Below are 20,110 nucleotides of genomic sequence, written 5' to 3' on the forward strand. Positions count from 1 at the left end.
TACCTTTTCACATGTCCTTAAACTCGTACAATGCCAACGTTTTCTCAAATCTTTCCCACTGCGGACTAAATTGTGTCAAATTAATAAAGCCATGTTAAACTTGAGCTTTATTCTCCTCGCATCAATACTTATGTATCCCCTTTCAATATATCAATACAATCCTAAATGACAGCTTTTAAAACTTCTGCTCTTCCCAACATTTCTGATCGGTATAGTTTCCTTGCCTCTCTTTACTTATTCTATAATCAATAATTCAATTTAAAAAATAGAAGTATCAGAGCTGCAACGTTATAAACTGCGGAAACATTTAATTTTGTGACATGAAAACCATACATGCATATGATATAGTATGTGAACACTTAAGGTAGTAATCAGACATAACCATTCATCTTTTATACTGGAAACCAGAAAATAAATGTTTACTTAATTCCATTAACAAATCAGGGCCTCAAAACATAAATTCCAAGAAATCTGCAATTTGAACCATCCGTTTACACACAAAAATACATGGTCTTTATCTTTACAAGACAGCAGAACAAGAACAGAGAAATAAAAATGACCATATGCATTTGCCAGTACAATCAGTAAACAACTTTGTACCTGCTTCTCTCTGAAAGCACTATACCTAGAAATATAAACAAAAATTCTTCTGACAGTGTACTTTTTAGCCAAAACACAATTGACTTGGAAAAGAAACTAATAAAAATGGCCCTCTCATTCTTTGAGACCCTGCAACTTATCACTGCAATGATTACAGGTAGTACAAGAAGTCATCCAGGTTCATGTTGGGCTCCTTGTGAATGCTCTGACCCACCAGGAAGGCCAGCTTGTGGGCGTACTGACATGGTGCTGGCACTCGGACGATACCCTTAAGATAAAGAAGAACCACAAAGAATGTGTGAGATGACACATTATTCAGGCATGTGATCAGCTAGAGACAAAAAAGGAAAATCTGACCACGCCCCCAGCACAAATGATTAAAAATATATATTTTAGCACATTAAAAGACAAATCTTACATTGTAAAAATACATACTGTCCTGTAAAAAAAATTATATCACCATTTTATAATAATGACAACAATATTCTAAAATATTATAATGAAGTACCTGCCAAAAGTTGTTAAATATTACATTAATGATTTTGAAATAACTATCTTCTGCTCATCAAGGCTGAATTTATTTGCTCAAAAGAACCCCCCCCACCCCCAAAATAATGTGAAATATTACAAATAAACAGTTTTCAATTTTAATACATTATACAATGTAATGTCATTCCTGTGATGTAAAGCACAATTTTCGTCATCATTACTACAGTTCAGTGTCACATGATCTTTTAGAAATCATTACAATTTGTTTGACTCAAGAAACATTTCTGATTATTATCAATGTTGAAATTTTTGCTGCTTCATATTTTGTGGAAATGATGCACTTTAGTTTTCAGGATTTTTTGATGAATATGAAGTTTAATGAATAAATTTTGTTAATGCATTTATAAAACAGAAATCATTTTAAATGTCTTCTCAGTTTTTGTCACTTTCATGCATGATGAATAAAATGTATTTTTTCTCTCTTTTTTTTTTACTTTAATACAAATATTTGAGCGCTATTATTGTTTCTACAAAAATATTAAGCAGCAAAACAAAGTTTTTAACTATGAAAATAAGAAACGTTTCTTGAACAGCAAATCAGCATTTTAATATGATTTCTGAAGGATTATGTGAAACTTTTATAAACAACAACAGATTTATAAACGTTTCTAATGATGAATGTGTTCCCAAATGCAAAATAAAGTGACTCAAACCAAGCGCAGCACTAACAGTGAATCGAAACTAAAAATAGTACTGTAACATCAGACATGTAGCGGGTCAGACTACAGCCTATTATATAATTACAGCACAACCTTTGTGAATTTTATGACGGCATTACCAATCTTAAAATTCTTATCACCATTCACATTAAAAAAACTGTAGAGTAAAATGTTTCAGTGCTGATCCTGCTCCCATTTGGTGCTTTTAATAATTTCAGTGCTATGAACGGTCCTGCAGATGGCACCAATTATCATGCAGTACCCCCCCCCCCCCCCAAAAACCCTCTGATCTACGTGAATCACATGAGTTGTCCCTCAGAGGTTGGAAAATACGGAAATGTATGCGGAAAAATCACATCCCTGATTATTATAGACTATTAAGTGCAGTGTGATACTGATGTAGTGATCTACACTGGTTATTACCTGCCAGTTGTAGTACATGTGGCAGAGTTTGTAGGTTAGTCTCTGCATGTGATCTGGTTTGAGGCCGCTGCTGTCATACACCACGTTGTAGTGAGTAGGTGCGACACAACCAAAGCGCACAGCCTGACTCACTATGAAGAAATCATACCTGAGTGAAAGCAGATGTAGCACTGAATAAATGTGAGCAGTTTGCATTATTTGACAAATACAAAATAGCTATTAAGGTATCTGTTGAGTTTTTAAAAGTAAATGTTATACATTGACAAATACAAAATAGCTATTAAGGTATCTGTTGAGTTTTTAAAAGTAAATGTTATACTTTTAAAACCTCAAGACATGTATATCTTAACATGGACATTGTGAATAAGAGGTTGAACTGTGTTCCAATTGTTCATTGCTCCCTACTCCCTGAGCAGGGGAAATCTGTTGAAGTTTACCTCACATCGAAACATTCATTCACTGATTCGTGTTGTGCAGCGTCTTTAAACATGGACAACTGTGACATCATATACCTCTGTAAATCAATACAATTTAAATTCACGTCTTGCACACTTCAATGCACTTTGATTGGAACATATAGCTACGTTCGCTTCCAACTGGAATCATGGCTGAATATCTTGTTGATGTCCACTTCGCAGGGCACTTATGTTCGAATAAAACAAATGTCTGAAGCGCTAAGAGAAACGTTTTTGGTTCCCATCCCTAATTACCTTGATACCAGAAATACACTATCTATCCATCACTGTTTATGGTGAGTGTAATAAAATCAGAATCATTCATCTTGATGCTCCACCTGTTATTTTTTGTCAAGTTTTAATCAGGCTATTTGTCCGACTCCGAGCAAGTAAAAAATCTTTGGTCTGTACAATTGTAAACAGTTGCTGGGTCTGTAGACTGTAGACATTTTAGCGGTAATGTGTCGAAAAAATAAAGACATCACATCTGGATTTGAAGACATTTTAAGGGCTTTTATTAGGAAAACTTTAAGACACTAGGACTTTTTAAGGACCTGTGTACACCCTATAAATGGCAAGAGACAATTTGTGCAAACAAAATTCCAATAACCAGAAAAGCCTTTTCATAGCCTTTTAGTTTAATCATCACACTAGTCTTGATCCTGTTTTTTTTTAATGGTATTCAAGACTTTTGCTATTCCATTTAAACCTTTTATGATCTTAAATTGGAAAAAAACTGAATGCAAGACACTTTGACTTGTTAAGGTCCCACCCAGACCATGTGACTTATGATAGAGACCAGGTGTATTGACTCTATACGCACCACTCCGGACGAGTGACTTCAGTGTCAATGACTGTCCCCGGAGGAGGGTTGGCAATTTTGCCATCAATCCGGGCAAAGAATCTGGAGCTGATTCGCTTTTTCACCACCACTACTGACAGCTTGGGCCTGTATGAAAAACGTAAATATGATTACAACCAAGGGAACTCAACATCCGCAAAGTGTAAATATGTCAACATGAAGTATGGCTCACTCATAATCTTGCCCCATGGTCTTGATGGACTGCATGATTTGAGGGACTTCATAGTCCACCACGCTCTGCAGCATGCCGTCTCCTACTCCATCTCGGTACACAATGATCCGGGAGGGCAGAGAATTGTTGTACTTCAGATAGGCCTTCAGGGCAGCTGAAAAGACAAACAGCTTCAGTACAGAGTGCTGCGGTAAAGTCTTAGTTGTGTAAGCCACTCGTTTAACATCACCATAGTTCCCTCAAAAAAACAAAAACAAAAAAAAAAAGAACATGGCCAATGGCTTTTGGATTAATTCAGAAAATAAGATGTGACCAAAAGAAATATTCTGAAGCCTAAATATAATAGCCAAAAGTGAAAAGCTAAAGTTATACTATTACTTAATTATAAATTAACCACTCTAAAGCTTCCAACATCTTTTTCATTGTTTATTTAAAAGCTACAAGCTGTTCAAGTGCACTAGTGAGTAAATCAGTTTTTCCCTATTTGGAGCGATAACGTTTAACGTGTTCAGCAACCTCTGTAGGAAAAGGTAACATAAGGTGATCAATAGGGCTGGGAGATATAGCTGCAAAATTATCACAATATTTCAAGAATATTTGCAATAATGACGTTATTAAAAAAAAATATATATGAAAAAAAGTTTTCTTGGTGATTGCAGCTGGCAGGCAGCAGCATTTATTAGTGCAAACACAATGAGGTAAAGTAACTATTGCATTACTTAAAGTTCAAATGTCAAATAACTTGGATAACTCCAATATTAAATGTGAAAGGAATGAAATGGACACTACATGGAATTATTATTAAACATTGACCTCTAATACAAAGCAATTAAAAAACTTAACACTGAAAAGTTTTCAACATTCTAGCAGTCATTATAACAAAGCACAATTTAACTTAAGTTGGTAAAATAATATTTTGTGGCCATTTTTGAAACCCCCTTCTTGAATCAGGAATGCAAATAAATGCAGCCTTGCTGAGCAGAAGGGAATTATTTTAAAACAACAGAAAATATTACAGATCCCAATTTGAACACTTTGTGTGAATATTATAATAAATGTATTAATAGAGCTGTTGTAATTATCATTATTATTGTCTTTTTTAATTTTACCATTAATGGTAACATTTATGAAAGTTGATGGAGCTTTTATTTTGACAAAAACCCAGGAAGTCCTCAGTGCTTCTTTTTGATGACAGCAGCAGATTTATCAATTATTCTCATTACTAATTTGGGAAAATGCACTTATCACATTGTCACATGCCTTGTAAAAATTCACAAAAATGTTACTGAGCAACTGACAAGTAACCGTTTCAGCACAGATTTCGCTCTCGGTTTGGACTTTCGAACCCTGGCTAACAAGACAGCGTCGCGAGCTCATGCAGCACTGTTTGAACACATGCAATTTGTGTGTGTATTATAAAACATATCGTACTGCAGTGTATTTAATTAAGGCCATTTTGCAATTTCAATCATCACAGTAACCAGCAGCAACCATTTCTTCCTCTTCTGATCGGAGATATGCGATTCAGTACTAAACGGTCTCTCGCTGTCGGTGCTTGTAATGATTTTTGCATCTTTCTCTAAAAATTTTACATTTAAAGCTGCAGTCCGTAACTTTTGACGCTCTAGCGGTTAATAAACAGAACTGCTTGCGTCTTGCGGAAGAACATTGTAGCCGGAGCTACTTCTGTTTATGTGTATGAAGAATCACAAAGGTACCGGGTTACTCCGCCGCGGTACCCCTGAAGCAATCTAAAATAGTCCGAATATAAACACTTATTATAGATGTATCCTAGTGATTCAGGACAGGCTAAAAACACGGCTGGGAAAATGGATTCATGGTGTACTCGCTTATTATATACAATTTGTAAATCTTGAACAAAAAAAAAAGTTACGGACCGCAGCTCTGATTGGTTGTTTCTTACTGGGAGCGGTGAATTTCTGCAAATGGCAATAGGACCACTGGGAGGAGCAAGAGGAGCTTGATTTTTTCACAGATTATCTGTCTCATATTGTACTGTCAGGACATAATGACAGGTTTCACAAATACATTTTTACAAAAGTTACCTACTTCAGCTATAAATTCTAAATGCTTCCACACTGCCATCATGTTTGCTGCATTAGTGTGCATCTCTATTTGACCTTGTCACATTGTTTAGTACAATTTATTTGGTCCTTTTGCTTATTTGGCCGAACACGAGTTTTTTTTTTTTAAGGTTGAATAATTTAGACTGCCGAAGATTCAGTTAATACATCATTGCGTCGCTAAATCATTGATATTAATATGAAACCTTTATTTTGTAAAAATGTGTACTGGTGTTATTGTGAACTGCATGTAATGGCACACCCCAGTGATCAATAACCAAAATAAAACGAGAATCTTTTAACATTTCACACCTTGCAATGACCCTTTTAGTGCATCAATAATCTCCTGGCCACGGTTCTGCAAGACGCACTTGGAGAACCACCTAAAAAGGTTACAAAAGTGACATTACACAACAATTATTCCCAACTACACAATCTGAATCTCTAAAATATTACTTTATATTAACTGTAGTCCATTAACTGTAATACTATACATGGCAATAATTTTTTGGTTTTATTGCTCAACCAGTCCAACATAATACTGAGCACAAACTTTACATGCATCTTGTTAAACAGTGCCATTTTCTAATTATATTATTACCTGGACATGCCCTGGTTCAGACTGGCCACCAGCGCTCCGATAGATCTCTTCCCAGCAGAAGTATCGTGGTAACAGTCTATACCCACAATCATCAGCTGCCGGAGCTGAAAAACAAAGATTCATTGTAAAATCTGACACTTGGCAAAGGCCAGCAAAACAGCTATAATTTGAGTCTTACTGGGATTTCTACACTCCACAGCTCTCCTCCCATTTTGCAGTTCATCTGCAAAGCAATCTTAGTGGCCACAGTCATAAGTGCTTGAGGTTTGCTGATTGTGCGAGACACCACACACTGACTAGGAGTAGGGCAGTCCACACACAGGTACTTCTTCACACAGTCATACTTGTCCTTTCGATTGGTAGGCAGGATCACCACCACCTATAAAAGACACAACAGCAGTTCGAAACAAAAGCTCTGGCAAATTAAACATGCATGTGATTACTAGACTCACCATCTGTGTTTCCCGTGCTACGTTTTGTTGCAGGGCTCTCAGGAGAGATTCTTGACGATCCTCATACTCAATCCTGCTTGACCAGGAATAATTAATAACATGAAAATGAAATGCAAAGTTTTTAACATCCAAAATTTCACACAACTCACATGATGGCCCTCTGCATGCGGATACCCATGGGCCCAGACACTTTGTTGAGAGTTTGAAGCAAAGATTGGGCAACGTCTGCATTTCTCCGTGTGTAGAACATCAACCAGTTGTCCAGAGACATGCAGCTAATCAGAGGAAGACCTCGCATCTCTTTAGCCCAGTCTGCTGTCCATGGGTTATACTCGTACTAAGGTATATATAGGTAAAATTAAAATTAACGAGCCTGTCACATTATAAATGGCTGCTGGGATGTGAAGTCATCTCTCTTACTGCTCTGCCTCCCTGGATGATCCTCTCTGAAGGCAGAACTCTTCCATTCAGACTCAGCAGTCGATTCTCAAAGCTCAGACCCCAAGTAGTCAGTTCATTCTGCACGTCTCCATTTCTAAAGGGAAGTAGAGTAGATGTGAGAGTTGATCAAATATATTAACACCAAATTCAAACAATACATCAATAGGACTCATGTAGAATCTATACCTGTTGATGTTGGAGATTAAGCGGTTAATTCTGCCCTCTCTCTGTTCAGGACTCAGCCTTGTGTGTGAGGCAAGATCCTTCATGATGTTGAAATCAGCACGCATCTTATCTGTCAGACCTTCACAGGAAACAAATGCATGCACATCAGAGTTGTTTACAATTGAAGACTAAGGCCCTGTCCACACAAACATGATTATTTTTTTAAACCGCAGCTTTTTCTATGTGGTTTGGCTGTTCGCACACATGCAAACGCAGCACCAGGTCACTGAATTTTTTTTCAAAAACTCTGGTTGCAATGTTATCATGTTGACAGTTTCATATGTGATCCACACATCTGTCAATCTAATCATATTTAATGCATGAGTTGGCATAATTTGTGCCCGTAACGGAGCGGTAGAGGAGTATTCTCAGAGCTAGTAAAAACCTCAACGCTCCGACTTTCAAAAATCCACTCCTAGCTCCAGGCAAAATCACGTGGCTCCACTCTTTGCTCCACTCTTACTCTGCTCTTGACAGTACGTCAAAATTTTTTTTTTTGATTTTTCGATTAATCGTTTTTTAAAATGTGGTCGATTCAAAATCAATTCTCGAAGGCATTGAATCAATTTTTTTCCATATTTATTTCCGCAGACATTGAACGTTAGATTAGCGTTAATCTAGTTACAAATCTTCTCCACTAGATGTCACCCTCTTATATGCCTTGTGCAATGTTACCAACGAACCTGTCATCCATTCATTTAGTTTAAAGCAGTGGTTCTAAACCCGCGGCCCATCACTGCGGCCCACCATATGCTGAACACACACACACACAACTTTTGCAACTTACTTTAAGTTGTTCAAGCAAATGGAAACACCATATACTACGCAGCAATCATCCTTAATTGAAGAAATGTGGCAAAACATCTCTGGAGAGAACCTCACATTATTAAATTCGAAAGTGCTTTCCATATTTGGATCATAGGCTACATTTGTGAACGCACATTTTCTGCAATGTCGCGCATCAAGTCATGCTCCCGTGCGCGTCTTACAGACAGCATCTTAAAGCCTCTTATACTTTCCACGTCCGCTATGGACCGCTAGGTAGGCAGGCGTGATGTAAAAATCGCCATCGGAGAGTGTGTCCCGAGGCTCTGAGCAGACGACCGCGCGGACAGGTGCGCATGGTCAGTAGTCTTCAAAAGCACAATTGCACATGTTCAGGCAGTGTGAAGAAGCTCATTGCTACTCGAACCTGTGCAATCCGTCAATAAAAGAATATTAAGACAGATGTGCAATAATTCTGGGCAATTGTTTGTTAACATGTTTATTGCAGAGCGGACCATCAGCGTACGCTTTTGGAAGTGTAAATGGAAGAAGTCCGCGTCAGCGCTGGCCGTGTCTGCGGATTGCTCATGTGTTAAGTATAACACAGGCTTTACAATCGCAACTTCATTGTGCTGTTACTACATCGAGCCGAATTTCACAAAATTGTTCAGCTCCCGACAGAATCAGGTGTTTTATATATGGGGAGTAGAATTATTTATTTCAATGAATCTAATCAATTAGATATCATAATATTTAGGCTATAATATTATAAATCAGGTTGGTTTGTATTGGTGACGTAATGTGTAAATTATATGCGTGCGGCCCGCAAGACTTGGACCATAATGCGGCCCGGTGGAACAAAAGGTTGAGAACCACTGGCTTAAAGGGTTTCAGGTGCTTTGTCGACGTTGATGCCACCTTCACATAAAAAGTCAGAGGTATGGAAGCATTTTAGATTTCATAAGCAAGGTGACGACAATAGTGTTGTGGACAAGAACAAAGCATTTTTCATCTTGCATCAAACTTATATTTATTTAACAATTGTAGGCAATTGAAAATTAGAGATGGGTTCTGTTTTAAATGTACCCAAGTGTATCTAAAATAAAAGCGTTTAATATACAGGTTTGTGGCTCTTAATTTCTTTTTATTATTTACCCAATTGTAAACTTATGTACTGTGAGAATCCTCAATAAGGAGCCAGAGGGTTATATTGCTGGATGCACCATCAGTGAGCGCAGGAACGCGCTGAAGCCATCTACAGTGGATTCAATCATTTTCCTCCACAAAAACACGTAGGCCTTACCTAATCTTGGTGAGTAAATGTTTTTCAAATAATAACTAAACATTAATTGAGTCTTAAATGCATAATGTAGACAGAGTGGGCTATGAGCTAATGTTGGCATTATTATTTTATTATGTCAGCTGCTATGGCGAAGCAAATCCGGCAGAGCCTTTATCTTAATTTCGTTATTGCCAAATACCCATCTTAATTTAGAATTTATGTTAAATTTTTTAAGAAAGACTTGTTTTTATTGGTGCGTTGGCCTATTTATATGCTGAATGAGCCTATTTATATGCTGAATGAGCCTATATCTAGGGCCATCTATAGAGTGCTGAGATATTATGATGTTACAGAGGATTCATTTTATTTCTTTGTTCAAACTTCCAAGTGGCCTATTACGTTAGTCATGTATAAATTATGTTAAAACATGTATAAATGACTCATTCCTGACAAAAGGCAAAAGAGCTGTGTGTGTGCGCACATTTGAATAATGTCGGGTTGTAAATGGGTTCAGGCTTTTAAAAAGCTGTCAATCAAAATGAACTTGTCGGGCTTGGGCCGAAATCTGTCGGGCGCGGGTCCTGTCCGGCTTAACTTTTAAGGCCCGATTACAGCTCTAATAGAAAATCGAATCGAGAATTGAATCGATTTGAGAGCTTGTGAATCGAAATCGAATCGATCTGGAACATCTGAATTGATACCCAGCCCTAGTACATCATAGCATGCGTTTGCATTTTCATGTGGATGGAGATTTTTGTAAAAATGGAAGGAAAAACTAAAAATATCCGTGTCTGTGTGGACATATCCAAAAACCTTTTCTACTACACTAGCCATCAACTTGCAAATCATGAGCTATGTCTTAGATCTGATTAGGTAGTAGAATTAAACAGGGAACAAATTTCACTCCCATGACCTAATGGGATAGTAAAACATTGGCACCTCAGAATCTCAGAAGTAGCAGCAGGTCATCCAGGTACTTTCCATTTGCTGTTTTATGAACACAGTGAATTCATGCATGCTAATTTCACATACTGATTTTCACCTGCTATATGACTTACTATATATGACCTGTCACTGTCTTCAGTTATTCTAAACTACAGAATACTGTCTATTAAAAAAATGAATGAGTCCTTCAATATGTCCCACCCCAGCTTCATAAGAATAGTCAAAAACACAATGTGAAAGACAACCACTCTTCAAGCCATTTTAATGAATCTTCAAAAAGGACTAACCTGTGAGGTAGCAGAACTCTGGGACAAGCATGGCAGGTCCCGGTGGAGGCCGACCTGATGGGCCCAGTCTCTTCACATGACTAACCAGAAGAACCTGGTTGCCATCTGTTATGTCCAGACCATATTGCTGAGGAGGCAAATAAATTTGAGTGTGACAATAAAATCCTGCAACTAGAGTCAAAATAATTACCTCTATCGTTAAGTTACCGTTTTGAAGTAGTTCTTGAATGAAATCTCTGTATCTCCCTTCTTAAATGTGTTGTTGGGTGTATGATCCCAGGCAATGTCATCAATCCTGTACGTCTTGTTATTGTACCTATAAAAGACAATTTGTTACACACCATTACTTGCTAATTCACAATTACATTAAACAACTTTCACAAATTAAATTTTTTTTAAGTTATAAACCAAAGAAAATATCACATTCTCATTTTAAATCGCTTAGGTCAATAAGAAAAAAAAAAAACTAACATTTTTCTTTAAAACAGGACGCATTCTTAAATTGTTTTAAAGTAACAGTAAATACATTTTTAATGTTACAAAATGATTTCTAATTTAAACAAATGCTTGTCTCTTCTGAATTTTCTTTTCATCAAATAAACCTGAAAGAAATGTATCACGGCTTCCAAAAATAAATATTAAGCAGAACAGCCGTTTTCAACATTGTACATTAAAGTTTCTTGACTAGCAAATCAGCATATTAGAATGATTTATGAAAGGTCACGTGACACTGAAGACTGGCATTATAGCTAATGAAAATTAGGCTTTGCCATAATTTTTTTTTACAATTAAATTTCACAACATTACTGTTTCACTATAATATTGCAATCAAAAAACTGCAAGTAAGCATAAAAAACCTTAAAAACAAATAACCAATCTGAACAACCCCAAGCTTTTGAACAGTTGTGTAAATGCGTGCTCATTTTACTTAGTCAGAATGATCAGGCCCACAAGCTCCTTGGTGCAGGCTTCAGGGAAGCGCTGGTCTCCACATTGCTGCCTCAGACTATACATGAAGTCAAGGACAGTCTCACTGCGTAGAACCTTATGACTCACATCGGTGCACAGCATGATGCTGGACTCATACTGAAGGATGGTGGTCACAAATCCAGGCCAAATCGTCAGCCTGCAAACAGATGTAGACAGGCTCCAATGTTCAATCACTTTTCAACAGAAGGTAAAAGTCACACAAGACATTTGCTTCAAAACCTGTGCTGGGGAATGTTGAACGGATCATCAGGGTTGTAGTAATGGCGTCCAATCTGCTGCATGTTTAGTATCCTCAGAATTCTACAACACGAAATAAACAGAGATACAAATTAATTACCTTGTAAATACCACTATTTCAAATGCTATTTGTGATTACCTCCTGAAGAGGATGTTATAAAACTGCAAGCACACAGGAGAGGATGGCGGGAGCTCGTTGGTCAGCGTAACAGTGATCTCAACCTTCTCTCCGTTTCTAGTTTCACTGCACAGGACTGTCTCCTACATATAAAGCAATTTATCACTGACAACCAAATCAAATCCACACTCCCAAAACCTCACTTAAGAAACACTGCAATTATAAGAACTATGAGGATCTAAATCATACAGTATTGTGCAGTTTGTTAGGGAGGAAGAGAATGGCTCCATCAAAAGTGTGTGCTTTGCCCAGAGTCTCCTCGTGCTGGAAAAGCAAAGCCGAGCGCAAACGTCGGGACTCCATAGGTGGCTTGAAGTCCACATGGTACTGATACAAAGCCCACATAGGTCGTGAAAGCAGACGCATGAAATTGGCCCTCAGCTCAATGGCAGTGCCTGAAACACCTGTGGTGACAGAAAGAGTGTCAATTCTAACATCGCACTTCATTGCTACAATATTAGAACAGGGATGTTGGAAATGTATACTACCGATTAAAAATTTGGGTTTCAAAAAACTAAAAGTATTTAAAATAAGCCTCTAATGCAGTGGTCACCAATCTCGGTCCTGGAGGGCCGCTATTCTGCAGAGTTTAGCTCTAACCAGCTCCAACACACCTGTTTGAAAGTCAGTATGCCTAGTGAGATCTTGATTAGTTGGTTCAGGTGTGTTTAATTGGGGTTGGAGCTAAACTCTGCAGGACAGCGGCCCTCCAGGAATGAAGTTAAATGCAGTTAAAACTAAAGTAAAAAAAAATTCCTACAATTGAGCATATGTGACACTCGACCACAAAACCAGTCTTAAGTCACTGGGGCATATTTGTAGCAATAGCCAAAAATACATTTTATGGGTAAATTATAGATTTTTATTTTATGCAAAAAATCATTAGGATATTAAAGGGGTACTTTTTTTAACGTTAGTTAGTGTGTAATGTTGCTGTTTGAGCATAAACAATATCTGCAAAGTTAAGAAGATGAAAGTTCAATGCAAACGGAGATATCTTTTAAAATTCTGGCAGTTTAATGCCTACAAAAACGGCTGGTAGGGACTACAACAAGTTACTTCCTGGGTTCATGACATCACAAACCCTGATAAACTCCATCCTTAGGAAAGGGCAGCAAAGGGGTGAGGCCATGCTGCGCTGCTTTAGATAAGATGAAGAGAAAACTAGAGATGTACGTAAAAATCTATTCATATATGAATCGCGATTCTGTCTTCTAACGATTTTAATAGATTCACAGGTTTCAAAATCAGTGTTCTAAAGCAGCGGTTCTCAATCCTGTTCCTCGCGCCCCCCTGTTCAGGCGATTTTCTCAATATTTAGATTTTTTTGCACCCTCAGATTCCAGGTTTTCAAAATAGTTGCATCTCAGCCAAATATTGTTCTATCCTAATGAACCTTACATTGACGGAAAGCTTATTTATTCAAAAACTGACCATCATGACTGGTTTTGTTGTCCAGGGTCACATATACCTTTTTAATGTAATCTTAAGGTGTGATTTATTCCTGTCTTCAGTGTCACATGATCCTTCTGAAATCATTCTAGTATTCTGATTGGTGCTGAAATAGTTTTTCTGAATGGCTCTTTGATTAATATAGAAAATGTAAAAGAACATTTTTTTTTACAGAATTTTTGTCACAGGTTTGTCTTTAACAAATACTCACACAAAGTTTCTAACTTAATACAAATAATACCGTATTTTTCGGACTATAAGTCGCACCTAAGTATAAGTCACATCAGTCCAAAAATACATCATGACGAAGAAAAACAAACATAAGTCACACAGGACTATAAGTCGCATTTATTTAGAACCAAGAGAAATCATTACTGTCTCCAGTGCGAGAGGTCGCCCTTTTTTAGGCTTTAGACGGTAATGTTTTCTCTTGGTTCATTTCTCTTGGTTCCTGTCAAATTAATTTTGATAAATAAGGCCCATTCCCAATTCTACCCCTTAGCCCTTCCCCTTTCCACTACCCCTCCGCTTCGCGCGTTTACGTTAAGGGGTACGGGTGTCTCGATTCTCTTTTGGTTGGAGGGGTAGGGGAAGGGCCAGATAGCCCTTCAAACTAAGATTTTTCGGGACCACACTTCAAACTAAGGGGTATGAATTAACATAGGTGTGATTGGCAAAGGACAAAAAAGCAGGAAACTATACGGTGCACTTACCATGACGTGGCGACAGCCACCCCCCCCCCCAAAACACACACAGTGACATAATTTATATAGTATAATAATAAATTAATAAAAAATATTGTACTTATGTTCAATTGTTCATTATGTTTAAATGAATTTATAAACTAAATAATTAAAAAGGGAAGAAAAAAAATACACATCTAAATTAAATGATTGAACAAAAAAAAAATCAGACTGGGCAAAAATAGGGATGAATTCCAAAAAATCTGTCAATGATTGGGGGGGGGGGGTCGAGTTTACGGTTTCAATTTTTACAGTTTTTTACTGCTTACTGTAACTGTTTAGTTAATTTTTGCTATTTAGTTTTTTTTTTACTATTAAAAAAAAAAATAAAGAAAAAAACCTCCAGTACACTTCTGTATAGGGCTGGGCAATATGAGCAAAAATTCATATCTCTGTATTTTTTTAGCTCATTTGCGGTATACTGTAGCCTATATATCTTGGTATTTTATATTTGGAATAAACAAGGTGAATGTAAGCATGTAGTAGGGTTGTGCCGATAGACGATAGTATCGTGTATCGACGATCGTCAGCGATATCGACATAAGCAGAATTCTCTGTCGATATTCAAAACGATATTAGGCTAATTTTCCTATTAATGTATTAGATTATAATAATAATAACTATTTTTATTTTTATTAGGCTGCTTATTATAATTCGGCTTTTAAACTGCCCAGCTATTTCACTTAATTTCACTGCCTGCATTTCACACACACACCTCGCACGCGCAGGAGGATTAGAGCATGTAGTCGGTGAAGTTGTAACGCTTTGACTCGGATAATTCGTTAAATCCATGAAATGAAAGAGATAGAATACATTTAATGGCTGGTATACGGCAACGCGCTCTTCTCATACATGAGAGATTAACTCTTTCTTGGTGTCACAAATAAAGTAAAGACAAAATAATTAACAAGGCGGCAGAGCGAATTTATCATCCATAGTGCATGGTTCTCACGTAGTCCTTTTCTTAAAGACTGATCACTTAACTTATAAAACACACTATGTGGTAATGACGTAGAAGGACTACGTGAGAACCACTATGGATAATAAGTTCAATCTGCCGCCTTGTTATTATTTTCATGCACACCGCACTATAATGTGATGCATGCAAAATACATAGTTTTGGCCGTTACAAAGTCTCCATCCACAAACAGACATACATCGTCTGCAGATATAAGGTATTTCATTGCACTTTAACAAGTAATCTAAACGGCCTATATACTGTATGTGCAATATATTAAACGAGCCTTCACTAACTGAGTTTAATGCCAGTTATTTTAGAACACGTCTCATTCTTGTTTCTGTGACGGTGCGTCAGACTCGTCATGAGGCGCGCGGTCCGGAGCGCTGTATGACTGATGCATCAGTTCAATTCAACTTTACTACAAATATATCAACTTACCTGTTTTAAATACTTTATATTTAAATGTTCGTTTATGCCCAATATTAGTGTTTAACTGTTGGACTTTAAATGAAATCTGCTATTGATTTTCACAGTTGACTGATTTTGCAGAACATTTAGACTGATAACTTCCCTGCGCAGATACGGACGTGCGATATGACAGTTGCGTCCGACTATGTATGAACTAGCTGTTTTAAATAGAGTATTTTTATATTTAACGTTCGTTAAATCAGTCAGTATGTTAGTAGGCTCTCTCTCGCGCACCTGCGCGGTTTAAAACGCCAAATAGTTATGCTATGACAAGAACAAAGAGTCTCTCTCTTGCTCCACCCATGCTTGATAATATTGTGTATCGTCGATCTCACGGGCTGACGATATGACGATTTGAAAAATGACCATCTTGCCCAACACTAGCATGTAGGCATATATTATGTGCAAAAAGGGTTAAAGTCACATTACATTTTAACATTGCAATCTAAAAAAAAAATATTAAAGCATAAGTTAAAGTTACTAAACTAAAAATGAAAATAATAAAAATCACAGACTAATTAAGTAAAAAGGCTATTTTGATTAACCCATTACACTTGTGCTATCATACAAATACACTTACTTGTAGGTTTAAAATTCTACATGTCACATTTATAGTCCAGCTAAAAGTATTTCAACAAAATGTATACTTTATTTCATTGAGCGCTGTCTGTTTGGAGCGCATGCGCGCGGCGGCGCTCTTTCTAAATGAAGTCTGTGGAGTTTAGCTGAGAATCGCTAAAGCTGAAACTCATCCACTTCTGACAGCAAAATGGAAATTTTCTATTGGATTTTAACATTTACAGAATATACCTGTGCAATGTAAGTCAAGCATTAAGGAAAACAGCACATCTCAAACACATTAAACAGCGCGTCTGTCAGCCTCACACGCAGCCTTTCTGTCAGAGCTGCTAACGGGGCGAGCGCGAGCTGCTTTGAACTGAAACTATAAGCTACTAGGTGAGAAATAAAACGCAGAAATTATTTAAATGCAAAACAAACAAAAAAACGCTATGATTGGTTGAACTTTTCACCTTTACCTGTTGCTTGTTTTGAATACTGCGCGTGGACAGAGGCGTCACTAGATTTTTGTGTAGTTTAGAGTTACAAATCGTACCAGCGTGCTTTGAGGTCAAAATGCGTAGCCGGTACGCAAAATGCATACAGGTTGGCAGGTCTGCGTAGAATGCGTTCATGTCAAGTAAAGTTTTTGGGAAAAGCGCTCTTCAGAGCTAAGATACATCGTTATCGGGAAACTCGACCCAGATCAGATTTAAGCATTCATTAAAATGAATCGGTTCAAAGGAGTCATTAGTTCGCAAATCGGACGAGTCATTAGTGGACAGATATGCTCATATGCTCCGCGCATCTAACGTTACTCCTAAATATATTTTTAGGTCGCACAGATTAAATTTCAGGAGCATATGCGACAAAAATGTTGGCAATTTTGAGCCTTGTAGAAGCTGCTAAACTTTCTAGCTAGAAATAAGCAATAACCAACATGGCGTTACTTTGCTAAGTTAGCCCAGAATCGTTTAACATTAATGTTATGGAAGCATGACAAAAGTGATCAATAGATTGGTTAAATTTTACTAGACCTGCATATAAAAATTAAAGACAATATATTGGATTTGCTTACATGAATCACCCGTGTTCACGGTCTTCGTCAGTCAACTGAAGCTGTTCACGTGAGTAGATGGTTGGGTGGGTGTGTGCGCATTCAGAACGGTGCGCGTACACTTTGAACTTCAATCGTGACAAATTATTGGACTACTTGCGGAGTGACACGACGACATGAATCAGAGGCACAAAAAACGTTGACAGCGGTGAGCGGTCATTATGTTTACCAATACCCGAAACGATACGAGCGCATCATTTTCAGGTCGGAAAAGCCGGATTTTTCCGGAAGAATCACACCCCTAATTATCTCGGCAACATGGCTGCTACAGCAAACAATGATAAATAATAAATGTAAGCTTTTTTGGAATAAATAAAGATTTTAACGAAAAGTAATTATTTGTTTTATGTTACATTCAATTGGGAGTTCATATTAATGGTCATGTTAGTCAAAGAAATGTTTGCAAAAAAATCGCTAATATTTGCTAACGTCATATCATTACAGACTGCATGATAGTGCCACAGCATATGTCTGATCAGGGCGATTACTGCCGTTAACATTGATGGGGTCTAATCCCAATAATTAGAAATCGCTAAACCATTTTCTCAAAGATTGCCTATTCGAGAGAGAGAGAGAAATGGAAGTTGCGTGTATTCGCGTCTATGCGTTTATCTTTTTAGAGTAAGTTCACTTAAAAACAGCGATTGTATCCTCTCGTCGCTGGAAAATATAATGTAGCAATTCAGTATTTAAACTGTATTTAATAAAAGTCGTTGGGCAGCGTTGACAAGTTTATTTTCTCCTGGATGTGTGAGCTGCGCGATTTCCGATATGTGTGTGAGTGTGTCAGTAAGCAGCTCATTAATACAGAACGATAATTAAAGGCTCTAATGCACACCAGCACACCAGTATATGTGTGTATTGTAAGAGCTAGACGACGAATGATGGCGTGTGACGTCATAGTAGTGGTGTCCCAATCCTTAGGGGAATATTTTCTCCCCTACCCCATGACACTCTGTTTCAAGGGATAAGGGGAAGGGGTAGGCGGAGGTGTAGGGGCAGGGGTATTAAATAGAATTGGGATTGGGCCTAAGTCGCACCTGACTATAAGTCGCAGGACCAGCCAAACTATGAAAAAAAGTGTGACTTACAGTCCGGAAAATATGGTAATCAAATCAAGACTGGAAGATCAAGAAGCCAGTGCAACTACCCAGCCAAAACAATTGCAAAAGAGCAAACAAGTCTTGCTTGTTAAATATGGTGTTACCTGTTTTTGACTCTTTCACATGTTCCATTAACTGGCGAGTGTGGACACCAGAATCATGGAAATCTCTTCTGCGTCCACCTCTTTCCCCAATCTTTACCTGCTGAAAGCCTGCAGAAATCTGCATCATCGCTACAGGGAGAAAATAAGCAAAAGATTAAGAAACTGAATGAGGGAATATCATCATAGCATACATGCAACAGTAATCCTACTTGCTGCTCTTACACACTTACCTTCTTCAGACATGGCTCCAGGAGCAGGTTTCTGTCTCCCTCTCCCTACCAGCTGTCCTTCAGGTGGAGTGGGCATAACAGGCTTTGCAGCCTCTTGTGATATAGATGGTTGCTGGAGAAAATTAGAAAAATAATAAGTTTTTCAATAAAATTTTATGATATTACTCTTAAAATGAATATAAACTCACTGCGCCAGGAGCAGCAGGCTCCTGACCGCGACCTCTGCCTCTGGATCTCGCTCTTGCTCGTCCCGTCATATTGATGCTTCTTCTCAAATGCTTTGGTTTATGTCAACGTAAATTACATTACACAAGTTAAGAATACAACATAGAGAATACTATTATTTAATCATTGTACTGTTTGGTGCACAATGGCCACCTTTTCAGTATACTTTTTACTTATTTAGCATTTTTTCATAGTTTCTTCTTTCTTATATGGTAAACAAATTGTGTTTGAATGAATGAGAACCTCAATCACCATACTTTCATAATGGACGCCTGTCTATAATATTTAATGTTGTATGGAAGAAAGATGAACAAATCTGAAAAAACACAAGTTAGGAAATTTTACTTTTTGTGTTAACTATGACTTCAATTATTTATTGGCCAACCGAGAGACAAATGCTTTAATTTGGCACGAACAATCAGCTTTATATATGAAAATGTATAAAATATCTGAAATGTTGAGAAATCTTACTATAAGGAGCAGTAAGACATGGCTGACCCATGTTCTTCACGTGTATGGCGCACAACGCTACGTGAGGGTTATTCAAATCCCAAGGGTCAATTAAATATGCCAAGTAATTATTAAACCCAGTTTATATGACTATATTAACTGTTACTGTGGTTACTGTATACATATATATATATATATATATATATACACGAAACAACGTGTTTTTTATTAGTTTTCTATCTACATTTAAAAAAGAGCACTTTCTTAAATTCTTTAAATTATGAGTTTTCAAACAAGTGCGCACTTGACACGTGCAAATTATTAACGTTAGGCCTGCAAAATACATTATTAAGGGATAATCATAAATGTCATACATTGTTACAGTGTGACATTCTGAGAAACAATATTAAACCACATTACTTAATTACATTACTAAATATTAGTTAATTGTGTCCGTTAGTGATAATAAGCACGTGTTTGGCGCGCCAGGCC

At 37.3% G+C, this 20,110-nt stretch overlaps 1 protein-coding gene across 1 annotated transcript; it reads right to left on the reverse strand.

Moving 5' to 3' along the window:
• Positions 1-84: 84 nt before the first annotated feature.
• On the reverse strand, positions 85-19,271 carry piwil1 (piwi-like RNA-mediated gene silencing 1). The gene is made up of 20 exons (XM_059503399.1): positions 19,132-19,271; positions 18,944-19,055; positions 18,714-18,842; positions 12,397-12,611; positions 12,169-12,290; positions 12,012-12,092; positions 11,731-11,928; positions 11,010-11,118; positions 10,803-10,929; positions 7,485-7,602; positions 7,278-7,392; positions 7,007-7,194; positions 6,858-6,930; positions 6,584-6,784; positions 6,406-6,509; positions 6,117-6,187; positions 3,721-3,874; positions 3,510-3,635; positions 2,232-2,379; positions 85-868 (listed from the first exon to the last, which is right to left on the reverse strand). The coding sequence occupies exons 1-20, from the start codon at positions 19,198-19,200 to the stop codon at positions 752-754; spliced, it is 2,577 nt and encodes an 858-aa protein (XP_059359382.1). The 5' UTR covers positions 19,201-19,271; the 3' UTR covers positions 85-751.
• Positions 19,272-20,110: the final 839 nt, after the last annotated feature.

The sequence above is a fragment of the Carassius carassius genome, chromosome 21 (assembly GCF_963082965.1).
Source record: "Carassius carassius chromosome 21, fCarCar2.1, whole genome shotgun sequence".
In the NCBI taxonomy this organism is placed as follows: Eukaryota; Metazoa; Chordata; class Actinopteri; order Cypriniformes; family Cyprinidae; genus Carassius; species Carassius carassius.